This window comes from Emys orbicularis, chromosome 15, assembly GCF_028017835.1.
Source record: "Emys orbicularis isolate rEmyOrb1 chromosome 15, rEmyOrb1.hap1, whole genome shotgun sequence".
Taxonomy (NCBI): Eukaryota; Metazoa; Chordata; order Testudines; family Emydidae; genus Emys; species Emys orbicularis.
The window spans coordinates 17,855,679-17,883,229 of record NC_088697.1 but is presented as its reverse complement, the minus strand read 5'-3'; the positions used below and the strand labels follow the sequence as shown (position 1 = coordinate 17,883,229).

At 52.3% G+C, this 27,551-nt stretch overlaps 3 protein-coding genes across 5 annotated transcripts; 2 read left to right on the top strand and 1 right to left on the bottom strand.

Moving 5' to 3' along the window:
* The first annotated feature begins 1,479 nt into the window (after positions 1-1,479).
* PUS3 (pseudouridine synthase 3) lies at positions 1,480-10,059 on the top strand. Its single transcript, XM_065417110.1, has 5 exons — positions 1,480-1,554; positions 5,681-6,125; positions 7,649-8,217; positions 8,755-8,945; positions 9,072-10,059. The coding sequence occupies exons 2-5, from the start codon at positions 5,736-5,738 to the stop codon at positions 9,416-9,418; spliced, it is 1,497 nt and encodes a 498-aa protein (XP_065273182.1). The 5' UTR covers positions 1,480-1,554; positions 5,681-5,735; the 3' UTR covers positions 9,419-10,059.
* Positions 2,590-12,812, bottom strand: HYLS1 (HYLS1 centriolar and ciliogenesis associated). 3 transcript variants are annotated; one of them, XM_065417111.1, is made up of 2 exons: positions 12,702-12,812; positions 2,590-4,058 (listed from the first exon to the last, which is right to left on the bottom strand). In XM_065417111.1, exon 2 carries the CDS (start codon positions 4,022-4,024, stop codon positions 3,101-3,103), a length of 924 nt encoding a protein of 307 aa, XP_065273183.1. In that variant the 5' UTR covers positions 4,025-4,058; positions 12,702-12,812; the 3' UTR covers positions 2,590-3,100. The 3 variants fall into 3 exon arrangements, with proteins under 3 accessions (XP_065273183.1, XP_065273185.1, XP_065273184.1); XM_065417113.1 differs by having other exon boundaries at positions 12,753-12,812; XM_065417112.1 differs by lacking the exon at positions 12,702-12,812 and adding an exon at positions 9,174-9,250.
* A 358-nt stretch (positions 12,813-13,170) lies between these two features.
* RPUSD4 (RNA pseudouridine synthase D4) lies at positions 13,171-23,616 on the top strand. The gene is made up of 7 exons (XM_065417107.1): positions 13,171-13,369; positions 18,875-19,040; positions 20,158-20,359; positions 21,224-21,317; positions 21,478-21,628; positions 22,056-22,153; positions 23,242-23,616. Exons 1-7 carry the CDS (start codon positions 13,205-13,207, stop codon positions 23,446-23,448), a joined length of 1,083 nt encoding a protein of 360 aa, XP_065273179.1. The 5' UTR covers positions 13,171-13,204; the 3' UTR covers positions 23,449-23,616.
* The last annotated feature ends 3,935 nt before the right edge of the window (positions 23,617-27,551 follow it).

Below are 27,551 nucleotides of genomic sequence, written 5' to 3'. Positions count from 1 at the left end.
GTGGAGGCTGACAGCTCGCAACCCCCCATGTAATAACCTTGTGACCCCCTGAGGGGTCCTGACCCCCAGTTTGAGAACCCCTGGCTTATGCCATAGGAGACAGTGTGGCCTAGCGGTTACTTCACAGAACTGGGAGTCACCATAGCTAGTTTCTAATCCCCGCTCTGCCATTGATTGGCTGTGTGGCCTTCCTTGGACAAGTCATTAGGGCAGGGGCAGGCAAACTTTTCGGCCTGAGGGCCATTGGGGTTTCGGAAATTGTATGGAGGGCGGGTTAGGGGAGGCTGTGCCTCCTCAAACAGCCAGGTGTGGCCCAGCCCCCGCCCCCTATCCGCCCCCCGCTTCTCACCCCCTGACAGCCCCTCCCTGGGACTCCTGCCCCATCCAACCCCCCCCTTGTTCCCTGACTGCCCCATCCAACCACCCCTTCTCCCTGCCCCTTGACCACCTCCAGAACCCCTGCCCCTGACTGCACCCCGCTGCCCCGTCCAACCCCCCCTCCTTCCTGACTGCTCCCCGGGATCCCTGCCCCATCCAACCACCCCTTCTTCCCGTCCCGACTGCCCCCCGCCACCCCATCCAACCTCCCCCTTCCTGACTGCCCCCATTCAACCCGTTCCCCACCCTCTGACCGCCCCAACCCCATCCCCATCCATACCCCCACCCCCTAACCACCACCCCAAACTCCCCTGCCAACCCCCCCTGCTCCCTGACCCCTGACCACGCTGCCTGGAGCACCAGCGGCTGGCGGCGCTACAGCCATGCCACAGGCCAGGCTCTGCTGCTGCGCTGCCCTAGGAGCCCGCAGCCCTGCCGCCCAGAGCTCGCAGTGAACTGGGGCTGCTGGGGAGGGGTAACAGCAGGGGAGGGGCCGGGGACTAGCCTCCTGGCCCAGGAGCTCAGGGGCGGGGCAGGAGGGGCCTGCGGGCCATAGTTTGCCCACCTCTGCACTATGGCCTGGTTTTCGGATGTGCTCACTACCTGCAGCTCCCACTGGAGTCATGGGTATGCTGGCCTGTACCTCTGAAAATCAGGCCTGAAAGCTCCACACTTGCTTGGGAACAATATGACTTTGCCTGCCTTTGTACAGAGCTTTTTGGTCTATGGCTGAAAAGCACAGTCAGTGCCAAGCATGATAAATCATGAAAAGTCCCTTTCCCCTTTACAGCAGAGGCTGGCTCCAGAGGCCTCTCTGAAGGAGGATTTCACACTGACATGATGGCGATTATTTGTAAACGTCCCCCTGAGAAGGGCAAACACGCCTCCAACGCTTCCTGAAAGCAGCACAAGATTGCGGGAGTCTCCCTGCGGATGAGGGAGAGTCTGCCTGTGCAGCGTTCACATTGCAAACAGCCCCCGTTAGCCCCTCGCTGGAAACGGGGGACTGTGGGCCACGTGGTGCCGGAACTACATTTCCCATGACCCTCCTGCAGAGCATGGGGGAGTGGAAAGGTCATTTCCTGCAGGGAACGCGGAAAGCAGCGCGCACGTGACCCCCCGCCCTGGCTCTTCTCGGGAGTGGTCCGTTCGAGTCGGGGCCGGTCTCCTGTAGAGGTAGGCGCCGCGTTGCAGGGCTAACTCGCCTGTCGGGGAGGTTGGTTTGCCTGGCACGGGGTCACTTGGCAATGCAGGATTCGCGCTCTCCGATCCCGCCAGGGAGAGAAATAGGGCCGGTTTGAAACCCTCGCTCTCTCCAGTGGGCCTCCCTGGAGTTCGGTCCAAGGCTGCATGAGACCGGGAACAATCGCTCCTCGGGACGTGCAGTGGTAGCAGTAGTGAGCGAACAGCCTCCAGGTTTAAAGGGGGTGCGGCGGAGAGGGTATTCTTAGCGAGCGGTCTTCCTTTGCAAGGATCCCCTTCTTGGCTGAAAAAAGTCAGGGGGTTGGGAGGTCTAGAGGCCTTCTCTTTCACAGTAGGTGGCCGAGGGAATTGATATTTCTGCTGGGGTGGGAAGGGCTTGCTTGACTTTAGTACATTGGATGTGCATGTTGTTTGTGCTGATAACACACAGTTCTGTGGCACTCTCTGATCTGTGGTTGCTAAGCATTTTACAATGCAGTGTAAGACTCAGTATCCCTGTCTTACAGATGGGGAAACTGAGGCCCAAAGTCATACAGCAAGTCAATGGCAGAGCTCGGCACAGAACCTAGATTTCCTCACCTCGTTGTTCTATCCTGTGAACCATGCGGCACCTCCAGAAACTGGATAGATGCATTTTATACAATGAAATTAATATATTAAAGTTCTAACCCCTTCCATCCCAGAGGATCCTAAAGACCTTTATAGACCGAGACAAATTATTCTGGTACTGGGCTGGCTAAGGACACCATGGCAAATGCTTCTATTTACAGAAAGTGCCTTGGCAACTTAAAGTGGCAGACAGCTGCCTCTTAAAAATACAATATAAAAGCCTCATGGAGGCACTGCAATGCCACTCTTGGTGACAAAACTCTGCAGTGTAGACAAGGCCTACGAATGTAAAGGCATAGACAAATGCATGGAATAGTTACTTGCCCTAGACCGGTTAGGAAAGTTCTCTCTTAAGCTAATCAGAAGTGTTTCTAATTAATCCACAGAACTACAGCAGATCCTTTCACACACTTTATTAAAATAAATGCATCACCCAGAAGCCACAAATAAAACACCATAAATAGCATCACAGCAATTCATCCACAGGAGCAAGAGCAAAAAATAAAAAGGCAAAAAATAGAACTAGTGATATTGGTTATTCCCGTGAGCATAGAAGATTCCTGTAGGTTGATTATTTTCATTATATCCACTTTGAGCAGCTTCTGATGCAATAGTCTACTCAAGGAGAAGCTCTGCAGGTCTTGCTAATAGGCAGGCAACTGGCATGCAACTGATGCGTTTCAATACAAATATTCAGGAAGCTGGCAGGTAAAGCTGTTTTCTACCACAATCAACCTCCTTTGTCTAGAAGCACAAATGAGATTTTAGAGTCAACTTGACTTATTCAGGATCTCTAGAAGGAACAAACAGTTAAGAATGATGCAATGTGCCTGTGCAGAGCAGGTAGATCTTTGATTGGCACTAAGGGATGGATAGTCCTGTGGATGGGGGTTGAAGAGACTCTAGATAACTATGAAGGAAAGGAGCTCTTCCTGGGAATGAGGCCACTTGCCAGGTCACAGCGCACCCCCCAGCGCAGGGCAGATCTCTTCTTTTCTGTAGGCACCAGATAGTTGTTGGGGACATAGATGTGTTGAGACCTGGTTGGGAGGTCGGGCTTGTAGAGCATCTGTTCCCGAATGCCCCAGCGCAATTCCTTCCTGTGATCCTCCCCTGGTATCCGGAATGACTCCCAGTCCCGCTTATACTCAAAGTACCGGGCTACCCGGTCAATCTTCCCACGATTACGGCCTTGCTGCTCTAATCTTGGAGGAATGAAGGATTTTGGTTGTCCAGCCATAATCAAGTCTTGTTCGTAAACTGGAGAGCCCTGACCATGGCAATCCCTAGGAAAAAATGGGGGGTCTCCATGAGAGCCACTGCGACGAGGAAGATCCAAGTAAAACTTTCCATGGGAACTGTGGTTCGGCTCGCTTTCCACCTCTGACGCGGTGTCTTCCTGGTGGGGGTGTAGATGGAGCAGTCTCTGTCTCAGGTCTGAGATCTCAGGGTCACTTTCAGCACTGGTTTCTGGTTCACTGGTGACGGATTCATCAGACACATGTACCTCTCCATCAGGCATCCGCCTCAGAACTTTCCTCTTCATCACTGGCTTCCTGGGTCCTCTAGGTCCCTCTGAGAGGGTCTCTGGTTGCATGCTGTGTTCTGCCTGGTGGTGCCGCATCAACAGATGAAGAGATGGCCTGATCCCAGAAGTCACAGATGCTTTACTATAGGGGTCATACTGGGTTGGAGCATAGGTTCCTCTCAGGCTATCACCATCTCCTTGCTCTGCACAAAGTTGGGTAAAGGCCATAGCAGCTGCTGCTGCCATCCGCTCTTTATGGTTCATAGTGGCCCATCTGTACCCATCTGGTCCTATCAGTGCCTCCATGGTTTCACCTGGGCTGGATTGATTGTCACTTATTCTACAAGAGTAAATTGTAATTAAGTTCTTAGTACATTTGAACTGACTGAGATACAAAAGATACTTAGCAAAAAACCACCACACACACACACACACACACACACACACACAGAGTCCTTGTGGCATCGTGGAGACTAACAAGTTTATTTGGGCATAAGCTTTCCCAAATAAATTTGTTAGTCTCTAAGGTGCCACAAGGACTCCATGGTTGATGGGGTTTTTTGCTGATACAGATGAACATGGCTACCACTGAAAAGATACTTAGTGAACATTAAAATCAGACTCTAGACCACTTACCAGTGACCATCTGAATGCTAAAAAGGGATTTAAACAAATGAGTAAGAGCTAGTGAAACTGAAAAGAGTAGTGCAATCAGAATCCTTTATGGATACCCAAATTTACCCCTCACTTTGAATGATACTTCCCTCCAGATGCTTTTATATGTCAGATGCAAATAGCTATAGCTATTTGTATAGCAAATAGCTACCTATCGTGTAGTCATGCCCTAATGTCCCTTTTGAAGCAAATATTAGAATTGTGCCATAAAAGAATTTGCAGTGGTATTCAAACAGCAAAGGGGTAATTGATATGGATTAGTTATCCTAGCACAAGGGACAGTTACTAAGGTAATAGCTAAGGATGAGGCAGAATAAGATTCACTCTTTGGTTTTGGGGGGGGGGGGGGGGGGAGTAGTGTGATTCTGCCTTGTGTGAGCAAGGACAGTTGTTTAATAACTATTTACTAGCTGTGCTGACTCCAAGGGGGCACCCTAGAAATGTTTTACTAGCACAGATAATGAAAAGGCCCACCCCCTGGGAGGTCATCTTGATACCAAAGTCTTACCTAAGGCAAAGCTGGAGACTGCAGTTGAATTGCATACTATGAGACTTCAGTCCATAGTAGAAGCCAAGTTGGGGAACATTTAGGCTGAGATTTTCAAAGTCACCTTGGGGATTTGGATACCTAATTCACATTAATTCTAAGAGCAACTGGGCACCGAATCCATTAGACAGCTTTGAAAACTTGAGCTTTAATAGTGTCAAAAGAAGCTATTTTGAAGGAAAGATGACATTACAACAGATGGTTCCGTAAGACTAATAACAGACATTAACAAGTTGTCTCACATGCTGATGCTAGTAGAGTAGGGGGCTGTTGAAAATGAGGATTGTTGCTTGGCAGCTCTGTACACATCCCCAAAAGACTACATGAAAGCTTGGTATAGATGTGACTGGGCCTAACGCAGTAGATCTGATAACAGTAAATGGAATGAGGGACATGAGATTAGAAGCGTTGAAAGGATTAATTACACTGAATAAGGAAAAGTTGTCACAGCTAAGCCCAGCCGGCCATATGCTAGGTCAGAACATGGGAAATGTAGGGCACTGAGGAATGTTAGAAAGCCAAAGCCAGTATGTGAAGTAAATTCTCAGATGGGTAAATGCCAGAGGCAGATTTATACTAAATATAACAGGAAGTAAAGACAGGTAAGTGGGTTGTAGCCCACGAAAGCTTATGCTCTAATAAATTTGTTAGTCTCTAAGGTGCCACAAGTACTCCTGTTATTTTTGAGGAAGTAAAGAGACACTCAGATTTGCTTATCGCCTTACTGTCTTCTTCTGCAGACACTGAGGAGCTACCAACGCCTCCCAACTGGGATAATTCACAGGAATTCTCAGTATGGCAGAAATGGGTGTGGAGAAAGATAAAGGAGAGGGACTACTGAAGAGGGTGCAGGAACTGGAGGAAGAAGTGAAGAGACTGCAAGAGAAACTCTTGGAGGGCAAGGAGGGCACCGACATAAAAAGCAACCCTTCAGCACTAGGGAAAACTAAGAAACGCCAGCAGCGGCCATTTGATTTTAGTGCCTATGGCCGGAGACATGTGGCACTGAAGATTGCCTACCTGGGCTGGGGTTACCAGGGCTTTGCCAGCCAGGAGAACACCAGCAACACCATTGAAGAAAAACTGTTCGAGGCACTAAGCAAGACCCGGCTGGTAGACAATAGGCAGACTTCCAATTATCATCGCTGTGGACGGACAGACAAGGGGGTCAGTGCATTTGGACAGGTCAGTACTTGAGGCTGCAAGTTCTCCCAGCTCTTGCAGATATGAGAGATTCTGCCTTAATTGTGCTGTGAAATCTAGGTGGAGGGTGTACAGTCCTTTAGGATAATTCAACAGGCTTTATGACAAAGCTCGTGTCAAGCACAGGGGATAAAATCATTGGACCAATCTAAAAAGATACTAATTTTTCGCTCTGATCTGAAAATGAACATGGTAAGGAGCATTCCTAGTATGTAAAAGGACACTGCAGAGAGAGCCCATAGTTAACTTTGTGCTCAGCAATGCATTTAGTCAACAATTCACAATGGACATGAATGATGGAAGACACTTCAGGCTTGTCTACATGGAGAAGCTATTGTGAAATAAGTGAGGGTGTGACTTTAAAGTGCAGTGCTCTTCTGTACTAACTCCCTGCATGGACACTCACTCAGCACAAAGGCACTCTTATTGTGGAGTAAGTATCCACACAAGAAGCAAGAATAGCTATTCTGCCACACAAGAATAGCTATTCTGCCATTATTTCCCCATGTAGACAAGCCATTAGTGTGCAACTTAGAACAATGCTAAGCAAAATTACAACTGCACCAAGTGTCCCAAACAGTCATTAACACATGTTGACTTGGTTAAATTCTTATTCCTTTAAAAAACAAAAAACCCTTGTGAAACGAAACAGAATGGTCTCCAGTTGACTTGGGTCTTGTCTACATACTGCCTTTGTACTGGTTAACTACTATGGTTAGGAGTGTGGGGTTTTTAACTAACTAGTAAACTCAGCATAACCCCTAGTGTGGAGGCAGTTTTACCAGTATAGCTATTCCTCTAGAGAAGGCGAGTAAGCACCTTTAAACCACTATGATTACATGAACGCTGGGAGGACTGTACCACTTTAACAATATTGGTATAGTTAACAGTACAACTGTGTTTAGACAAGGCTTTAGACTGTACACTTCAGTCAGTACATAACAGGATACGGTCATGTCAATGGGTTAAACGCCCACTTCTGTCAGTGGGTTGAACCCAAACCTTCTTGATAAGGGCCAAAAGCAGTTTTTGTTTGCATATAGACTAGCCACAGTCTTCCAATAAGTTGATCTGATGCCAGTGCCTAGTGGACAACTGTCTGTATAAAACACCACAAATTGGCACCCTTGTTGAGGTTAAGGAGTGAGTTAGCCATGGAACTGAGCTAAGTTGCCATCTGAGTGTATGATTCCTCCAAGTCAAGGTTGAAAGTATTCCAAGATACCTATATAGTCCATGGATTACTAGGACTTTGAGGGCTGTTAGTCTGTCACCAAATAGATAACAGTGCAGCAAACTGTTAGCTCACTCCAACCATCTCCAGCAGCTGCAACTATACACTTCAATAGGGACTACTGCTAGGTCTAGTTATTAAAGCAAACCAGAAGATTAGTGTCCCTTCCAGAGGTCTTGAATTTGTTTATTTTAAAACAGAGTGTAATTGGAAGCTTGCTTTGCCTATTTTGAGGGAGTCAGAGTGTAATCCCCTTTTTCCAATCCTACAGGTGATTTCCCTGGACCTTCGCTCAAACCTTTCAGAGGGAAAGAAAGTGAATGGTCATGAGGGTGGCTTGGACGACAAAACCAGTAGTCCTGCCAACGAAATCCGCTACACCCATATCCTAAATCGGGTGCTCCCTCCTGACATACGCGTGTTGGCCTGGGCCCCTGTAGAGCCCAGCTTCAGTGCTAGATTCAGCTGCCTCAAGAGGACCTATCGCTATTTTTTCCCTCGTGCAGATTTAGATGTGGCCCTCATGAACGCTGCAGCACAAAAATACGTGGGGACCCATGACTTCCGGAACTTGTGCAAGATGGATGTAGCCAATGGCGTGACAAACTTCCAAAGGACTATTCTCACAGCACAGGTGCAGCTGGTGGATAGAAGAGGGGAAACTGGGCTACAGGACCCTTTCCAACTGTACCAGTTTGAAGTCACAGGCCAGGCATTCCTCTATCATCAAGTCCGTTGCATGATGGCAATCCTCTTGCTAATTGGACAGAGTATGGAGAATCCAGAGATTATTGATGAGCTATTGGATGTAGAGAAGAACCCTCGAAAACCACAGTACAGGCAAGAATTACCAAGACAAATCCTCAGAATTTTACCTCAAAGAATTTATGCATCTTAGTCCCTGTTTCTGAATCTAGTGCCATAAGTGCCCCTGCCACGCTTCCTATCAACATCCAAGCAGCCTGTCACTATCAAGCCTAGAGTGATATGGAAGACAGTAATTCCAGTGGCAGCCTGCTACTTAACATACCCTCTTAATCTTCAAAACATGCCCTTGAGAAACTACTTTTCCTGTTGCCTCAGTGTTTAAGCTTTGGCTCTTCAGGCAAGGAACATGACATTCTTGATGGGTCTTATTCCTTAGGACCTAGTAAAAATGTAAGCATTACTCATAGGTTCAAGGAGTTGCTGACTTGACAGCTCTTATACAAGATAGTGAGCTAGTCATCGTCTTTTCCACTGAAATCAGTGCCATCACATTGGATCTGCAGTCTTGTGGTCTAGGTTTTTCCCAAGTCACTGCATCATTTTGTTTTAACTTCCTGCTGACTGTGCCTGTGCACGGTTAGGTAATGTCTCCTCCTTTCCTCTCTGCAGCATGGCAGTGGAATTTCCTCTGGTTCTGTATGACTGCGAGTTTGAAAACATCCAGTGGATCTACGACCAAGAAGTTCAGGAGTTTAATGTTACTCATCTACAGCAACTCTGGGCCAATCATGCAGTCAAAACTCACATGTTATATAACATGTTACAGGGGCTAGACTCTGCTGTCATACCCACAGGGACAGGTAGGAAAATTGTTCTGAGAGTATGCCTAACAAATCGAAGTCATGTAGGGATAAAGGCTAATTCCTGAAATGAGTAGCCTGGGTTGTTTGAGATATTCTAGCATCTGACTTTTTTGTATGTTACAGGCCCAGAGAAGAACAGAATGGTCCTCTGGAGAGAGGTGAAGCCCCCAGTTCACAACCAGGTCAGCAGTTTCATCGAGGGGGTGAAGGCCCGCACTTACAAACCTTTGCTGGCTCGTCCCAAGTGCGAAGGTTTGGAGTCCCGGATCAATCACTTTGTGCGCAGGGGACGTATTGAGCTGCCACACTGCAGGGAGAAAAAGACTGGAGCAGACAAAGAGGAGCACCTAGAAACAAAGAGAGGCCACAGTGACAGTGCAGAAAAAGATAGTGAGGTTCCAGGACAAGCTGCCAAGCGGGTCTGTGTGGACACAAAGTCCAAGAGCTCTAAACGAGAGCTTTCCACCTGATCGCAGAAGCAGAACCATCTTTCAGTGATGGGGTGGAAGTGGTTCCCTAGGATTTTAGGAAAGGAAACATTTGGGGGTGGGAGGAAGGGCACAGAGGAGAGGAATCCTTTTAAAGGTGCAATTCTGCACCTACTTTTTTTAAATATTAATTTCCAGGGCGCTGTCCAAAGAACTATTGTACAATAATATAGTGCAGAGGTTCTCAAACAGGTCCATGAAACATGCTGGGCATATGGTACTTGTTTTGCCTCCTTTTTACCAGCTGCTAAAATGCATTAAAAGTAGCTAATATTACTTTTCCATGCAAGCAATTGCTGTATTTGCCACAGGAATATCATGTGATTAAATGGAAGAGGTGGTGCCCCATGTAATTGAGGACAAGTGGTTGAGATAGTATAAGTGTGATCCAGACTAGGAAAGTGAAAACCCCTACTCTAAGGGGCCACCATTATTTCCTTTCATCCCTCAATTTCTTCAGCCCTTTCATGCTGCACTTTCTGCTTAAGCACTTTGCACATGGAAGAGTTGCAGAGAGAACCAGCTAGCACCCTGGCCAGGGTCCCTTTTCAGCCAGCTCCCTGGGTAAAGTGCTGTCTCAGCAACTGCTGCCAGGCTCCTGTTTGCCACCCAGAGTGCATTCTGGTGGGTAGTACCCAAAAGTGGGAAGTATGGCAAATGTCAGGATGCGCAAGTGCTTTGGAGCAGTGGTTCTCAAACTTGGGCCATCGCTTGTTTGGGGAAAGCCCCTGGCGGGCTGGGCCGGTTTGTTTACCTGCCGCATCCGCAGGTTCAGCTGATCGCGGCTCCCACTGGCCAACGGGGGCTGCAGGAAGCGGCGCAGGACAAGGGATGTGCTGGCTGCCCTTCCCGCAGCCCCCATTGGCCTGGAGCGGCGAACCGCGGCCAGTGGGAGGCACGATCGGCCGAACCTGCAGACGCAGCAGGTAAACAAACCAGCTCGGCCCGCCAGGGGCTTTCCCTGAGCAAGCAGCAGCCCAAGTTTGAGAACCACTGCTTTGGAGGAACCCAGGAATTTTGTAGGTTCCTTCCCCTTCATTCCTGCAGGCTTTATTTAGTTGAGAAAGGTGAGATACTTAGAGGCTACTAGGGCTACAGCTCTGTGGAAGCGTAAACGCTTTGGGTAACAGTGCTGTTCATGGAGACTACCTCCAGGCACTTAAAAGTGTCAGCATGAAACTAGGGAGCAAGGAAGTTTGAAAGAAAGTTAACTAAAAGAATCAGGTCAGAAATAATCAGCTTTTTCTAGAAACAAATAGGATACGATTTCAGATGAAACACTTGTCCCAATTACAAATATTGTGTGGGATGGACAGCAGGAGAGGCAGAGAAGGCTGAAGAAATTATTTTGGAAAGGAAGAGCCCGTACTGCAGGAGAAGAATTGAAAGGCAATAGTAGAATGGTCATGTCAGGATGTGGCAATGTCTTAATTTCTGAATCAGATCATTAAACACTTTTCAGTTTTAAACTAGAGATTGACTAATTTGGCACTCAGATGAATTTTACTAGTTGTTTCAAATGCTTTATTTTTTCCCTACGAAGGAAACAAGCACCTTCATGACACTGTAATTAAACTACAATTTTAGATGAGATGCACTGGAAGGAAATTGATGCGACTCTACAGAAAGTTCTGCCCACAATCCCAAAGGAGTGAGCCACACTAATAACTAGTGAAAAGTAGAATACCTGGTATTGGGGAAAGGTACCTACCACAGGCCCTCAACCCTGTCTTTAAAGGAATTTAGGCACCAATCCTCTAAGCAGTCTTGCAACTGCTTCCCTTCTTACACACTCATAGAAATGAACATTGACATCAATAGGACTATGTTCATTTGAACTATGGCTTCTTCCTCAACTAGCTCAATCCTGCCCTAGGAATACCAGCATCCTAGTATAGAGAGAGACTTGATTTCTCTGTATTGGACTTCTTGTCCACTTGTGAAGCAGCCCTAACCAGGAATGTGAATATGCCTTAAAACTACTCCAGCACTATGTTGGTTTGTTGAAAAGCTACGTTTCATAACTCCTATAATTATAGGGCAACAGCCTGCTAGATTCAATCACAGCATTTGATACCATTTTAAGGAGTGGAATGTCAGGTATACAGGAAAGTATAATTAAATATTTGAAAGTTTGAGGATGCAGCAGTGGTTGAGTCTGAAACTAAATGTTCAGCAATGCAAGTCTGTCAAGGAGAACAGTGCATGTTTTACCCAAAAGCCACCCTTTCAGATGGTTTACTTCAGTACTGTCAATGCATAAAGTGATCTATAAAAGACAAAACAGCTTATGCACTCCAAACTTGTGCTGGACATTTTTTGCCATACATAAATGGGTGGAAGAAGCCACACATTTGGCTCCATCCACACCCCTCTAAAAACTTGCCCTGGATTTATGGGGACAAGTGGCTCTAACGCTGTACAACTTCTAACTTCCGGAGCTAGTTTAATTACCATAAGTAGCAAAGACCTTTGTTTTAGGTTTCATAAGAAGGTAGTAGGACAGGCAGCACCCTGCTGGAGCTATGGTTCAGGCCCAATCTACACTACGATGTCAGTGGTGCCAGGGGAGTTAGAACATCTCTTGCCATGGTCCAGACTGGTGCTATACCAGAGATAGTGCGGCGAAACAGAGAGGCTCAGTCTCACATATATTAGAAGACCATCTTACATGTTAACCTCGTCAGGGGACGAGGTTCTACCCCTTTCCCTGCTGTAAAGGATTTGACAATGCAGATAAGAGCTGAGACTCTAACTGGACCAGACTCACCAGCACTACACAGGTTCCAGGCAGGAGTGACCCTTCTGAGGAGAGGCCTGGGGGGTTACAGAACTAGAGGGCGGGGGAGAGAGGTTGTACAGTGCCCAGTGCAATGACAAGTCTCTGTGAGCCTAAGCACCCCGGTGTTCTCCAGTCGATCACCAGGCCCGAGGCCTTGGGTGCGCGATAAGGCTGCGAGAGGCACTCCAGGAGCTGAGAGCGATGACCTGGGTTTTGCAGTTAGGGACAAGGTGGACCTGAGGCCGTGTTCAGTGGGGGGCACCCCAAGCACCAGCGCCCCCCCCCCAGCTCGCCCCACGAGCCTTGTTCTAGCAGCCGGGGCACAGCTAAGGTGGAGTCAGGGCCGATACGTTCCAGTCCCGCCTCGCCCAGGGCCCTGCCCGGTGACCGCAGGCGAGTCGCCGTCTCGCCAGAGCCTTACCGTCCCGGGCCCTGCACAGCGGGCGGGGCTGACAGCCGGGAGGGACCCTCCTCCCCCCGTACCTGTCCCGTGCCCGAGAAACTCCGGTCCCGTCCCCACGCAACGACCGTTACCGGTTCCTGCCCACTCCCAACGGCCGTCTCCGCCGCCGTTTAAATCGCGGGGCGGGACTTCCCCCCGAGGCCGCAAAATCCACCGTTCTTATTGGACCGTCCTCTGTTAAAGTCCGCCTACCGCCGCCGCATGCTTCGCTTTCATTGGGCGCTTAGCCTCAAAATTCCACCGCCGGCTTTTCTCCTCCCATTGGGTGCCGTGCTGGCGGCCCCGCCTCCTCCACACTCCATAGCAATCTCATTGGGGGCTATCGCTATCACTTCGCCCTGTCGCTACCGATTGGGTGAGGTCTCTGTAACCCCACCCGTCGACCTATCCCATTGGGCCTTCTCCCTGAAGGCTTACGCCATACCCTCCTGATTCGGCGCCTTATCCGCGCGCTAGATGCGCGGGGAGGCGGGGCATTTGGAGGCCTCGCTCGGCCCCACCCCCTTCTGACAACTCCGGAAAGATGGCGGTGTTGGGGAGCGTCGGCCTACGTCTCTGGGGCCCTGCGCCCGCCCTGAGTCAGAGCCTCCGGGCTTTCTCCACCACCCACGGGGCAGCCGCCGCGGTGAGCGCGGAGCAGCTGGCGGAGAAGCTGAGGGCCCAAAAGCGTGAGGAACAGAAACAGGAGGCGAGTGTTCCCGGCATGCGCTGCGGTGTGCTGGGGACTACAGCCCCCGGCATGCACTGCGGAGCCTTAGGGTGCTAGTCTCTGACTACAGCTCCCGGCCGGCTGTGCAGCTATCGGGGACTACAGCTCCCGGCAGGCTCCGCGAGGCTCTTGGGCTGCCCACTGAGCGCGTTGTGCCGTTCGGGGCCCGGGACCCCGCTGTGACTTCAGCTGGGGGAGGGGGTGCAGGGGACCTGCTCTCAGCTCTCAGCCCGCGAGCTAGGGCCCCAAGGGTTGCCAGGTACCTGGTCGAAAAGGGACCCTGGCGGCTCCGGACAGCACCGCCGACTGGGCTGTTAAAAGGCCGGTCAGGGGTGCTGCGGCGCTAAGGCAGGCTAGTCCCCACCTGTCCTGGCTGGCGCTGCGCTGCGCCCCGGAAGCCGGATCCTAGGCGGGGGGGGGGCAGTGACTGCAGGCTAGAGCAGCGCGTGCATGGAGCCTCTCCTGCACTCCAAACACCTCATCCCCGGTCCCACCCCGGAGCCAGCACCCCCAGCCGGAGCCCTTACCCCCTCCTGCACCCCAACTCCCTGTCCCAGGCCGGAGCCCCCTCCCGCACCCTCCATATGTGCTGGAACTAGGGAGGTGGGAGGTGCTGCAGCACCCCCTGGCTTGAGGTCGTTTCCATTATATGCAGGGTTACAATTTTGGTCAATGGTCTCAGCACCCCAGTATAAAAATTGTTCTAGCACCCCTGCCTGAACCCCTCATTTCTGGCCCCACCCTGGAGCCTGCACCCCCAGTTAGAGCCCTCACCCCATCCTGCACCCCAACCCCCTGCCCCAGCCCAGTGAAAGTGAGTGAGGGTGGGGGAGAGTGAGCCACCGAGGGAGGGGGAATGTAGTGAGTGGGGGTGGGGTGTCGGGGCAGAGGCGGGGCCTTGGGGAAGGGGTGGGGCTAGGGTGTTTGGTTTTGTGCGACTAGAAAGTTGGCAACCCTACCCTCGAGGGGTTAATAGTTTTGTAGCACGCTGTGCTGGAGGCTTTCAGAGCGTGCTCAAGCTAGTCATATAAAGATGTGTGGTTGTAACTCCTACCAGAGCCAGTGGGAATTGTGGGTGTTCAGCGCCTCTCAGTCAGGGTTGCCAGGTGTGTGGTTTTCAACTGAAACACTCAGTCAAAAAGGGACCCTGGCTGCTCCAGTCAGGCTGCTTAAAAGTCCGGTTGGCCGCAGTGGGGCTAAGGCAGGCTCCCAGCCTGCCTCCACGTGGCTCTCAGTAAGCGGCGGCGGTTCCTAGGCACAGGGGTGACCAGCAGGGCTCCATGCGCTGCTCCCGCCCGCAGGTGCCTCCCTGAGCGCTGGCTCCGCAGCTCCCATTGGCTGATAAGCCACAACAGGTACAAATCCGGGGCACCGCGACCAACGGGGGCTGCGGAGCCGGCGCTCGGGGTGGCGCTTGCCGGTGGGGGCAGCATGCACAGCCCCCGGCTGCTTTTCTGCCTAGGAGCTGGACATGCTGCGGCTTCCTCCATCCCTGGGAAATGCCCGGGCAGTGCTGGTGTGGCTACTAAGGGGCCACCTGAGGTCAGCTCCTCCTAGACTCCCATGAACCACACCAGCCAGAGCCTGCACCCCGAATCCCCGCCTGCACCCAAACTCCCTTTCGGAACCTGCACCTCAACCCCTTTGGCCCCAAACCCCTCATGCCCGGCCCCACCCCAAAGTCCGCACCCCTAGTCCGCACCCCTACCCCGTGCCCCCTCCCACACTCTGAACTCCTCATTTCTGGCCCCACCTCAGAGCCTGAACCCCAGCCCAGAGCCTGTACCCCCTACCACACCCCAACCCTCTGCCCCCCAGCCTGCACCCTGCTCTCGCACCCCTAACTCTCTCACATACCCCCAGCCCCAAGCACCATCCTGCTCTTCCTAACAGCTGCCCCAGCTAGGTGGCCCTGCTCACCACAAGTGGCTGGTGGCTGCTTGGGGAGAAGGGATGAGGTGTAGATGCTCTAAATTTGCAGCTTCTTTCCCCAGTAGTTCCTACCCGGGAGCCTCCACTTCAGCCCATCTGAGCTGTCTGGGATATGTCTACACTGCAGTTAAACAACCTGATGGCCTGGCTCAGCGGACTGGGGTCAGAACATTAGTGTGTAGACATTTGGGCTCTCTGAGTCCCTCCCCCCTTGGGGGTCTCAGAGCTTGGGGTTCAGCTAGCCCAAACACAGCCCCACAGCAAGCTCCAAGCAGTGGACAGGGGGCAACCAGCTTTAATTGCTGTGTGGACACACCCACCCACACCCCCTCCCAGCAAGTGGGACACAGCAGCTGCTAGCCTGGGTGGCTGTGCAGGCCAGTCCCTCCTTGCAGGAGGTGCATGTAGATTAGTGTGGTTTGGGGCGTGTCTCTGTCAGTGCATCCAGGGGCAGTGCACTGGGTCTGGTTCGGCTTCCGCCACTGGGGTGGCCACTGCAACCACCCAGTCAGCGGGGCACATCAGGAGCCCCACCAACAGCCAGACATCGCTGTGTGCAAAGCCTGACTGGTGGGTGCCCGCCAGAGACTGCAAAAAAGTAAGTGGGACATGTGGTCTGATGGTGCTGGCAGCACAAAAGGGGCCGGGCAACAGGGAATGCAGAGCTTCACTAGGATGTTCCTGAAACAGAAGTTAGTCCCTCGCTATGGTAATCTCCCTCACGCCCATATACAGATCCTCTATGCTTCAAATAAAGGACAACTTGGAAATTATGAGCGTTAATATACAAATAACACATTGTATTACAGTGTACAATCTTTTGCATGATTAGTGGTGTATACAAGACAGTGTTTATTAATTTGAGGTGTAATGTGGAACATCGGGCACCAAACGAAGGACAGGTGGTCACGCTGTGTGTGACTTTCTAACATTACCTCTCAACCTGCTTTGGGACAAATCTGGGACACAGTACAGGTGAAAAAACTTGAAACGAAGAACACTAGAAAACCTGTTGGTTAGCAGGATGGTAAAATAGGGAGGGGTCAGTTTCTGCAGCATGAATTACATTTTATGCAATGTTTCAGAGTAGCAGCCGTGTTAGTCTGTATCCTCAAAAATAACAGGAGTACTTGTGGCACCTTAGAGACTAACAAATTTATTAGAGCATAAGCTTTCGTGGGCTACAACCCACTTCTTCGGATGGGTTGTAGCCCACGAAAGCTTATGCTCTAATAAATTTGTTAGTCTCTAAGGTGCCACAAGTACTCCTGTTATTTTATGCAATCTCACCTTAACTTTAAAGAGCTATAATGAATTAATGATGCAATATTAAGGTTATATATTTAAATGCAAGTGTCAGGAAATGTTAACATCAATTTGTCCACATTGCATATATTGTCTGTTAAAGCATACGTTTAAACAATGTAACTAGTCATTAAACATGGAACAGCATCACTTTTCCCCTCTGCTAGACAGTTCATTGTCAGGTAGGGAAAGAGTCAGTCAGGGGCTGCAGCACTACTGGGTCCCCTACCAGGACAGTTGGGTGAAGGCAAGAAAAATCAAGCTCCTGCAATCGTCTCTTTAGTCTCGCTTATTGTGAGTGAGGGGGACACTTTTTTGGGGGGGGCAATTAATTTTACAATAGTGTTTAAAATACCCCCCTGGAGAGGTGAAGGGTATTTGAATCACACGTTCCATCTCCCACATTCAAACTGTTGCAGCTCCTGGCCTTCTCTTGGTGCCTGCTTGGGCCTTGCAGTGAAAATGAGCGAGGGTGGAGGAGAGCAAGTGATGGAGGGAGTGGGCGGGTCCGCGGGGCAAGGGCGTTCGGTTTTCTGCAATTAGCAAGTTGGCAACCCTACTCTCAGGGTCAGACCCTGTTCTCTTTGCTGCCTTTACCAGGTGCTCGTAAATAGGCATCAAATGGCCCAGCAGTAAACATTACAGTCAAATGAAGAAACTACCCAAGTAGTGTGCAACCACCCTGATGCCAAGTCCACATCCCGTCCCTCAGACTGAACCAGGCAAGAGAGATCTAGTAAAGACAGAACAGGGATATAAAGGGAGAGTAACAACAAAACGGAAGGGGAGGGAAACCCCATATTGGCAGAGGATAAGCTTGCCAGCAGGGCAGTACATATTAAGAAAGTATTTATTGTATGTTTAGCCGTTTGTTTTTTTTTAAATATGATTTAGTAGTTTGGAAATTGAGAGCCAACATGTGAGCAGCCGGTGCTCCAAGCACCAACAGCTTGCAAATCTTTGTGTTAAAAGAAAATGCTTCTTAATTATTATTTGTATTTAACATGCAAGCATAATGCTGCTATCTTGAATCTGGTGCAATGTGACACAAGAAATGCCAGTTCCCTTTGAATGCACAGGGAACTGGAGAGCTTCAAAAGCTGTTTTCCTTGCCTGCACACTCAGGGCTTGTCTACATGTACAGCGCTGCAGTGGGGCTTCTCCCGTTGGCGTAGTTAATCCACCTCTGTGAGAGACGGTAGCTCTGTTGACAAAAGAAGCTCTCCCATCGCCACAGCACTGTCTGCACCTGGGCTAGGTTGGTTTAACTACATCGCTTAAGGAGTGTGGATTTTTCACACCCTGAGCAACGTAATTATACGGATGTAAGTTTGTAGTGTTGACCTGGCTTCAGTCAGACAGGCATTGTGTAGTCTAGACAGTTAGGTGTGGGGTTACAGGATGTTAGTTGACATGTTCTAACTAAAACATTCTAAAACTCTAGTGTAGACAAGGCAGTGTAGACTTTACGGTGCACTAAATGGGTCAAGTTAAAGCCTAGGGGTTAGCCTAGCTTTGTATGAGTTAAAGTTTACACTCCCTGTCTGCATTGGACCCCTAGAATGTGTTCGGTAACGCTTTCTAACAAAACACCTTTAGATCCTGGTTCAGACAAAGCCCCAATGTGAACTCGGCTCTCATTCTGAGGGGTTTGTTCTCACAGCTCAGAAAGCCTTGCGTGGCTCCGAGGCCAGCATGGGGTCCATCTGACCCTTCGCATTACCTAACGTATTCGAATTAATCAGTGCCCTTCTTCAGAACCAGTGAGTACCATTTTTACAGTCCTTTGTCTGCTCATACCCTTACTTTGAAATCTTGGCCTTACTTCCTTGGATGCTGTCAGCCGGGGTCAAATGTCAGCCTGACATCAGAACTCCTAGGCCTGCATCAAGTGGGTGATGAAACCTACATAAAGTGGCGAGGCACTGAGAGCGCACTGGAGTTGAAACATTTGGGGATAAATCTTGCCCAGCCGGGTGAGATTCCAGTGGGATGGCTGCTGTGATAGGACCATTGGGCAGCGTCTGCGGCCCTGTCACTGTAGTAACTGTGCCTCTCACAGTTTTGAGATTCCTCAAAACACCATTGTGAGGGGAGGAGATGCCGAGGCAGAGACATTCTGTGAACTGCCCAGTGTCTCACAGGAAGTTTGCGGCAGAGTCAGGAATTGCACGCTGGGCTCCTAAATCCCCGTTACTTAACCTGAGACCATCCTTTCTCCACTTATAACATTTTCTTTCTTCACAGGAGCCTAAAAAACCAGTATTGAGGCGGGTCCGCGAACTGTCCCAGCTCAGCAAGCAGCTGCAGCGGGTTCACCCCAACGTGCTGGCCAAGGCACTGAAGCGCGGGATCCTCTACCAGAATGAGGAGCTTGTGGTGATTGACAAACCCTACGGCCTCCCTGTGCACGGTGAGAGAGGGCCAAGGGAGGCCGTTCTGTGCTGGGCAGTGCGTAGGCTAATGCTAGGAGTGTGTGTCAGCCAATTCTAGTTACTGGGAGAGCAGCTTCACCAACCCCTGAAGGTGCCTTCTCTTGGTGTCTGGGCTCATGTTATATTAAACAATTTCAGCTCCAAAGGCATCTAAATGCCACTCGGATCTCTGCCGCCACGCCAACACGCTCATCACTGTATAGATCTGAATTGAGCCTGGGCCATGCTGTGCTCATGAATGGAGACCTGAAGTGGAGCTGTACCCCAGACAGCCTCCTGCGGGAGCTGCACAGGGGAATAGGGGGATGGGGTAAAGTGAGCCCGGTATTCTGTCTCTAACTTCCCTGATTAGCCTGGGGATTTTCTTCCTACATCTGGTCCCAAGGAGAGAGCAGCATGTATCTTCTTAGGGTCACATCTCAGTTTGAGGAAAGGAGAAAGTTTCACCCACAATGCTGATTGTTAGACAATTCAGCCTCTCCCAGCAGGCTGTGCTATGGGGAATGATGCAGGAGACCTGGCATTAGAGAGCTGTCGGCGGCTCCAGCCTCTCCTAGCAGGAGGTGCGCTTATGTGGGCAATACAGCAAATGGAAAAGTGGAAGTTTGTTGTGGTAGTGCCTGAAGGACCCTAATCAGGACCATGGTACGAGGTTCCGTACCCACAGATAGGCACAATCCCTGCCCCGAAGAACTTGCTGTCTAATTTGGAATGTGCTTGTGAAACTCTTCTGCTGGTGGGTAGAGGAGCCAGTCAGTGAGTGAACTTGCCTGGCATTGCTCTGCTTCAAGTGGGCACCTGGAGTAAATCCAGGGTTCCTCTGGGAACTCTGAGTGCCTGGCCCCAAGGGTTAAAGTTCTGAAGGTTCCCAGTGGTGCCTGGCAGAGTGAGAACTGGGGTCATCTGCCGGGGAATATGTGCAGGCTCACAAGTGTCTGTGGCGACTGAGTCTCCAAAAAAAACATTTTGGACTATCAAGCTCTTTCCATGGGGCCCTGATAGAGCCTGTCCTTGCTGGCTCTGCACTCAGGGGAAACCGCTTCTCTTGCGTCACTAATCTGGTTCTTTGGTCTTGTTTCTCTTCCAATCACCCAGGTGGCCCTGGGATCCAGAATTGCATCACCGATGTGCTGCCAATTTTGGCCAAGATGCTGGATGGCATGAAAGCTGAACCCCTGCACCTGTGTCACCGGCTGGACAAGGAGACGACGGGCGTGATGGTGCTAGCATGGGACAAGGACACAGCACATCGGATCCAGTGCCTCTTCAAAACGCGACAGGTGGAGAAGAAATACTGGTACGAGAGGTTTGCTGGGAGCAGGAGCACAGGCTCTTATGTGGTTTGGAGCTAGGTGTAGAGGGGCATCTGTCCTCTTAAAGGTGAACTGGAGACAACATGGGGGTGGAATTCGTGCCAGTGGTGGTTCTGCAGCGCAGTGCATTTGTCCACTGAGAGCAAGCTGGATACTTGCCAGCTCCTTCATGTACGCCACAAACAGCCCTCACAGCGCAGCTCACTACCCACTTGGGCTGTGTTTGAACCTGTGACCTAGAGGGGAAAAGGCCCCCTGTTAATCACATGCTTATATGCTCTCACCTGGGAGTGATAGAAGCGCCATCTGCTCTGGATTGGTTGTGCCATGCTTGGGAATCAGATGATGAGCAATTAGTTGTTAGGCCCGGTAGCCTAATGCTGCTTGCTGTGCTCCAGCCCGGAGAGCGATCTTCCATCTCCTGCTCCCCAGGACTAGGTGGGCCTTGTCTCCTCTCCCCTCCTGTGCACAGTAAGGAGAAGGGTTGAGTAAGATGCCCTTCCCACTGGATACAGCCAGCGGTGAGTCTGGGGCTCAGAGCCTGGGAAAAGGCAATGGGGGGACTCCTCAGGGCTTCGAATCTGGTGCTCAGACCTCCATGTGTAATTGCTGGCATCCCCAAGCCTTGTTAGCTCTTTCTGGGGACTTGGAGCTAGCTGCACTTTACAGCTTTTTGGAAGGGCTGATCATGTTTGTCACATTGAAGAGCCTCCCATTGCAGGGTCAAAACCTCTGCAGTATTGCTAATGGAATAAAGGAGACTGACCTCTCCCTGCCCTGTAGAGAGCTGACTGCTGTGTGCAGAGAGCTGGGGTGGGGCCCTGTTGATCTGTGTGTTCTCTTCCCAGGACAATCAGCGTGGGGCTCCCAGTCCCCTCGGAGGGGCTGGTGGATATTCCCATTGTGGAGAAGCAAGTGCAGAGCCACCAGTCGCACTATAAGGTGAGTGAGCGGCCTCCCAGCCGGGCCCCGGTACTGCCAGCCAGGGCCTAGCACTGTGAATCTCTAGCCAGGCTGTCCGCACTATTACCCTGCCCTCACAGCGCTCAAGGTGTATTTCTTGTGACCCTCTCTTCCTTGTGCGGGCTTCCCTGTGCTTCAGATGACGCTGGCACCGAACTACCGCGTGTCTCCTGAGAATGGGAAGATGGTGAAAGTGCGCCGGAACCGAGATGCCCACAGTGCTGTGACCCGGTACCGCGTTCTGGCTAGCTCTCCCTCTTGTTCCCTCCTGGAGCTCCAGCCAATCACAGGTAAGGCTCGTTTGGACCCCAGTTTGTTAGGATATGCTAGCGACCAGAGCCCCTGATGTGCTTCCTGTGCTGCCTCTGTAGGGGTCCCTATAGTGACAGCAGGTGCCCGAGCCTGATGGGAAATGGTTCAGGCTGAGCCTGTGGGTCTCTGGGAGTTCAGGACTTTGCATTCGAGTCTGGCTTTGGCTGAATTGCAATCTTATCCAAATCAGGAGCATTCCTAGTGCGGTGGGGACCAAGTAGTTTGCTCCAGCAGTCAATCGGAGTGCTTGTTTGCATCCGGGCCTCTCTGGCTGCTGGGGCTAACGACGGGCTGCAATCTCCAGTCCATGCCCACTCTTCCTTTGGCAGTCAGTCTGGGCGAGCAGCAGGTGGCACCAGGCTGTGTTCTAACGCCTGGTTCTTCTCTCTCCTATTGCGTGCTCAGGAGTGAAGCACCAGCTCCGGGTCCACCTGGCCTATGGATTGGGGTGTCCAATCCTCGGGGACCACAAATACGCACATTGGAGCAAGTTGGCACCCCAGGTAAGAGGTGATATGGCAAGGGGAGCTGCTGGCCCTCAGAAGGGGAACAGTGGCAGAGTTATGGGGCCTGTGTCCCCACTGCACCCCACGCCCTGGGGAAGGCTCCACTTCCTGGTGTGAGGCCTGTTGCTAACCTTTCCCTGGGAGCACTTCCTTCCACATCCACAACCTGCTGAGACTGGCTTCTCCAGGCCAGGGAGTTCAGAGCAGTTTGGTGGGATCTTCAGCACCCCTTTTGGGCAGGTGAGGCCTGTTCTCAGAGCCTCAGACCCAGAGGAGAATCCAGGAACCAGGCCCCAAGACTGCCAGCTGGAAACTCTGAAGGTGTCCTCATGGCATGTGCTGGGGCTTCTCCCTGCCCCTGAGATGATGGGTTCCCCTCCCACAACAAGCCAGATCCTGGGGCATCTTCCTGGGGGGGGGCATCACCTCCACCACCACAAAGATCCCAAGCACCTCTCCCCAGGGATGAGGTGGGGAAATGTGCAGTAGGCAAGTCCCATCATCTCTAGGGGAGATGGGGATGGTCACCTTTGCAACATCCAGCTCCTGGGGCCTCTCTCTCTTTGGGAGCTTGGGGGTGTCACCATGAAGATCCCAAGGCATCTCTTCCCAGGGCAAGAAGAGGTGGAGGGGATGTTATGCTGCAGGCAGGTCCCGTGGCCTCTCTGCACCAGCCAGATCCTGCAGCACCTCACCCTAGGTGAGATGGGAGGGAGCGATCTTCCCCCTAAAGCAGATCCCAGGTCCTGTTTCCTCTTGGATAGTGTCTGGTCAGTGTCTGGTTCTTAAGCCCAGTGCTCTTTGACTGAATCAGGGGTAACCCCAAAGGCGCCTGTGATGCTCATTCCCCCAGGCAGGTACCTGGTACACTGTGTTGGTGTCTGGCAGCGGCTGGCTGTGGGTGTTTCTAATGCTCCTACAGCTTGCTGTACCCGCAGAAGCCTTGTTCTCTCGGCCCTCCCTGGCAGTAGGGGCTTGGGACACTGCCTTGTGTTTGCAGGTGGTGTGCTGGTTTTGGGCACTGGCTCTCACCCATCTCGCGCGCCCGCTCTCTCTCTCTCTCTCTCTCTCTCTCCTTGGAGCAGAAGCTTCCCGAGAACGCTCTGATGAGACTGGGGTTGGAACAGGCCAAAGTGCGTCACCTCCCCCTCCACCTGCACGCCCACCAGCTCACCCTGCCCATGGGGACCAGCGGGGACAAGCAGCTGCACCTGGTCTGCAGGCCGCCCCGCTTCTTCACAAACGCTTTAAAGCGGCTGAAGCTGGAGATTCCAGAGTCGCTAGAGAAGTGAGAGGAGAGCAGAGCTGCCTGTCTCCGCAGCCACCATTGCTCTGATGACGTCTGACTCTGGTCCTAGCCGCTGTGCGGTGCTGTCTACCTCATGGGAGAATGGGATGATGAGTTCAGTGGTCTCAGCCGCTCCAGGAAAACCTCAGCCATTGGGGACAAAGTCTGTCCATTGACCTGCTTGACTGATCTTGGGCCGTTCAGCTGCTTGAGGGAGGTTCTGACTCAGATCCAAGGTCTGGTTCTGTGCAGAACCAGGACTGGATTCAGTGAAGAGCCAGCAGGTTCAGCCCGCTGAGGTTTGGCAGAGGCAGAGCAGGGCCTTGCCTGGAATCCAAACCCAAACCGTGAACGTCTCTAAACAATAAATGGTCTGATCTCATTCTATGCGGTAACACACTGTTAGGAGTTGTGTAATCTGGGAGAAAGCCAGGTTGTCTCTGCCATGGGGCTTCCCCCCACTGAGATGTCAGCTGCCACCAGCAAGAGGCACCAGAATGACCCATTTCGCTGTGCACTGTGCTACGAAACTCTGCTCGGGGGGTGACTGACTGCTGGGCTGAGCTGGTGGGGCTCAGCTTCCCCTCTAAGGCCCTGGGCTGGAGGTATTGACGGGCTGGGTGTGTGACCCCGGGAGGTGAGGGAAGTGCAAGGCTGGAATCCTGCCTCACAAACGAGGTGGGTTTCCCCAAGCTCAGCGTGTGTTGAAGGGATCCTGCAGGGCCAGGGGTGCACTCGGTGACCCTGGTGTTTGAGGGGTGGGGAAGGGGGCAGCTGTTGTGCCCTCCCTCCGTGGCCCCGGCCTGGAGATGCACACTGCTGGGGTCGGGGAAGTCACCAGATTTTGGAGCTAATCTCTGATTTCATGAGAGGTGGAGTCACAAGTCTTGCAGCCTCTCCCCTTCTTTAATTCCATCGGGGGCTGCATTCTGGTGCTAGTCCCATTCACACTCTGTACTGCTGGCAATATGGCCAGGGTGCATGGAGTGGGGCAGCACAGCCCTTCCCTACGGGCAGGCGCTCTGTGAATTGCTCAGTCTGAGCTGCCATTCTGGTGGGATTGTGTATTAAGACAGTTGGCCATAGGACAGGTCCCTGTCTGGAATCCGAGCTCTTCACCGCCACAGGCATTTGTAACGTTCATTTGTAAACCACACAGTGTAAATACAGCAGTGGCTTTGCCTTGGCCAAGAGACTGCACAGAATGCATGGTTTTGGGCTGGAGCCTTACCTCCCCCCTGCCCACAGCACCCGTGGCAACGTAACTTGCCTTCCTGCTGGGATTCCCTCAGCTCTGCAGCTTGCCTCCAGCCCTGTAGAAGCAGGTTTTCCCTAGCGGCCCGGCAGGAACCCTGGGTGCTGTGCTGTGAGACCCAGTTCTTCAATCGCACAACAGCAGGTTCATTCTAAGGCAAACTGTCAAATGCTAGATCAACATGAAACCCGCTCAGCAAGGGGCAGGGGATGGTGATTCTTGCCAGCCAGCCCTGCCCTGTCTGTGTGTCACAACAGTTCTAGTGCTTGCTCTCCGTAGAAAGGGGTTAACACGCCTGTGGCATGCGTTATACAGCCAGACTATGATCTCTGACTTAGAATCAGTTAATCCTCCCCTCCAGCCCAGAGCCCCGACCCTGGCTACAGCACAGGCCCTGGCCCATTGTATGACAGAGACAGTTGAGCCCATGTAAAGTGACCGTTGCCAGGTCTGAGATGTCAGTGTGCAGGCCAGATGGGAGAGTTCATTAGCTCATGCTGGCCTACGGCTTTCCTCTGTAGAGGTGTTTGAGTAGGGGCATGGCTTCCTCACTAGAGGGCTCTTATCTCTACAGTTTATCCTCCCCCCAGCCCCCACACACACTCCTTTGATCCAGTGGGGCACAGGTTTGCTGACCGTGAGGACATAGGGCAAAGCCCCAGGTCCTTGTTGAAGGGTGGCTGGGAGGGGAGAGGCTAAGTGGTGGTATACTCGGGTTTGAAGGGTGGGGAGAGGTTTTGTTAAATACTGGATTGTCCATGTGGCTGGAATCTTAAGGGGATCTCCAGGTGTGTCCCATTTGGCTCATGGCTGGAGGGAGAGCACCTCACTCTCCCCCCCCCCCCCCCGTCTCCATTCTTGTGCTTGTCCATGGCCGTAGAGTGAGACGCGCTGATGTGCAGTAATTAAATCAAAGTCGGGTCTAAACTTCTGTCCAGAGGGGCTTTAACATGGTCCTGCCCCTGCTAATTCAGTGGGGACCCCTGGCAAAGAGATGATGGACAGACAGCTGCATAACAAGGGGAAGTCTCTTGGGACTCATCCAGGCTAGACCCCCCTCTCTCTTCCAGGGTTAGTCTGGCCTGAAAGGTGGTATGGACCCATCAGCAGAGCCAGGAGAAGGCCTGGCCCTGGCCCGGGCTCTGGATGGGGAGGGGTGAGGATGGCTGGGCAAGAAGCCGCTGCAGCCAAAGCAAGGGGCTAGAGTGGCCAAGCAACCAGAGCAGGGCTGGCTTTAGGCCAATTCAACCAATTCCCCTGAATCGGGCCCCACGCCTTAAAGAGGAGAATCGGTTGAATCTGCCTAAAGCCGGCCCTGCCCAGGCCCTTTAAATAGCCCCCAGAGCCCTGGGGTAGCAGGGGCTCCGGGGGCTATTTAAAGGGCCAGGGCTCCAGCTGCCTGTGCTGCCCCATCCTTTAAATAGCCACCGGAGCCCCGCCGCTTCCCCAGGGCTCCTGTGGCTATTTAAAGGGCCAGGCGGTAGAAGCAGGGGAGCCCTGGGCCCTTTAAATAGCCCCCGAGCCCCAGGCTGCTGCTACTACCCCCTGTCCTGCCTGCACCAGCCCCGCCCCCCTGCCCACAGCCAGCCCCTGTCTCCAGCCAGCCCCGCACCCCCTGCCCACAGCCAGCCCCTGCTGCACCCCCTGCCCTACCTCCAGCCCCGCACCCCCTGCCCGCAGCCAGCCCCTGCTGCACCCCCTGCCCTACCTCCAGCCCCGCACCCCCTGCCCTGCCCACACCAGCCCCTGTCTCCAGGAGGGAGGAGGAGGGGGCACTTACTGTACAGGGTGGGCTGGGGGCTGGCTCTGACCCCCTCAGCCAGTGGTGAGCTGGAGCCGGTTCGCATGAACTGGTTGTTAAATTTTAAAGCAGTTTTAGACCCGCTTGTTAACCGGCTTCCCTGCGAGAAGGGGGCGCTGCGGCTTCGATGGGCTCCGGCTGGGAAGTGTGTAATTCCTCCTCTGGCCGCCGGGGGTGCTGTGCCGCGGGAGCCATGTGGGCCACCTCCTGGCCCTGTTGCTGCTGCTGCTCCTTGGACCTCTGACCCTGGGGCTCCCGCTGCTGCCTGGTGGGTCCCTGGCTGCTCTGCTGGGCCTGGGCTGCGTCCTGCTGCTCGGGCTGCTCCAAGGCGCTCTCCCCGTGATTACCCACCACCCTGCCTGCAGCCAGCCCCTGCCGCACCCCTTGCCCGCAGCCAGCCCGTCTCCAGCCAGCCCCGCACCCGCTGCCCTGCCCGCAGCCAGCCCCTACCTCCTGTCAGCCCCTGCCCTGCCTCCAGCCAGACCCATGTCCAGTGGTGCCCTGCAGTTCCCAGGGCAGTAACCCTGCATACCTGCTTCAATGAGGGGGGCAGGGAGCAGCTGGGACCCACACATGTGCACACCCTAGGATGACCAGACAGCAAGTGTGAAAAATTGGGACGGGGTGGGCGGTAATAGAAGCCTATATAGGAAAAAGACCCCAAAATTGGGACTGTTCCTATAACATCGGGACATCTGGTCACCCTGGCACACCCCCAGGGAGTGGTGGGGACCCACACATGTGAAACGGAGCTCATTTCTGGTTCAGGCCCATCTTTTTAAAAAAGAACTTTAGGTAGGGTTAACATACATCCGCATACATTACGCAATGTACGTAATATAGAATTTTGTTATTATTTATATAGTTATGGAAAGTAAATAATACATGGAAGAAATTAAAGGGTTTTTTTTAACGTGGTTTTTTTTTTTAGTCATCCCTGCCGGGGCCCCGCCGAAAATGTTCAAATTGGGCCCCGCACTTCCTAAAGCCGGCCCTGAACCAGAGAGGCCTTCTAAGTGAGCCCAGGGGCACAAGCACGGGAGCCTTTTAC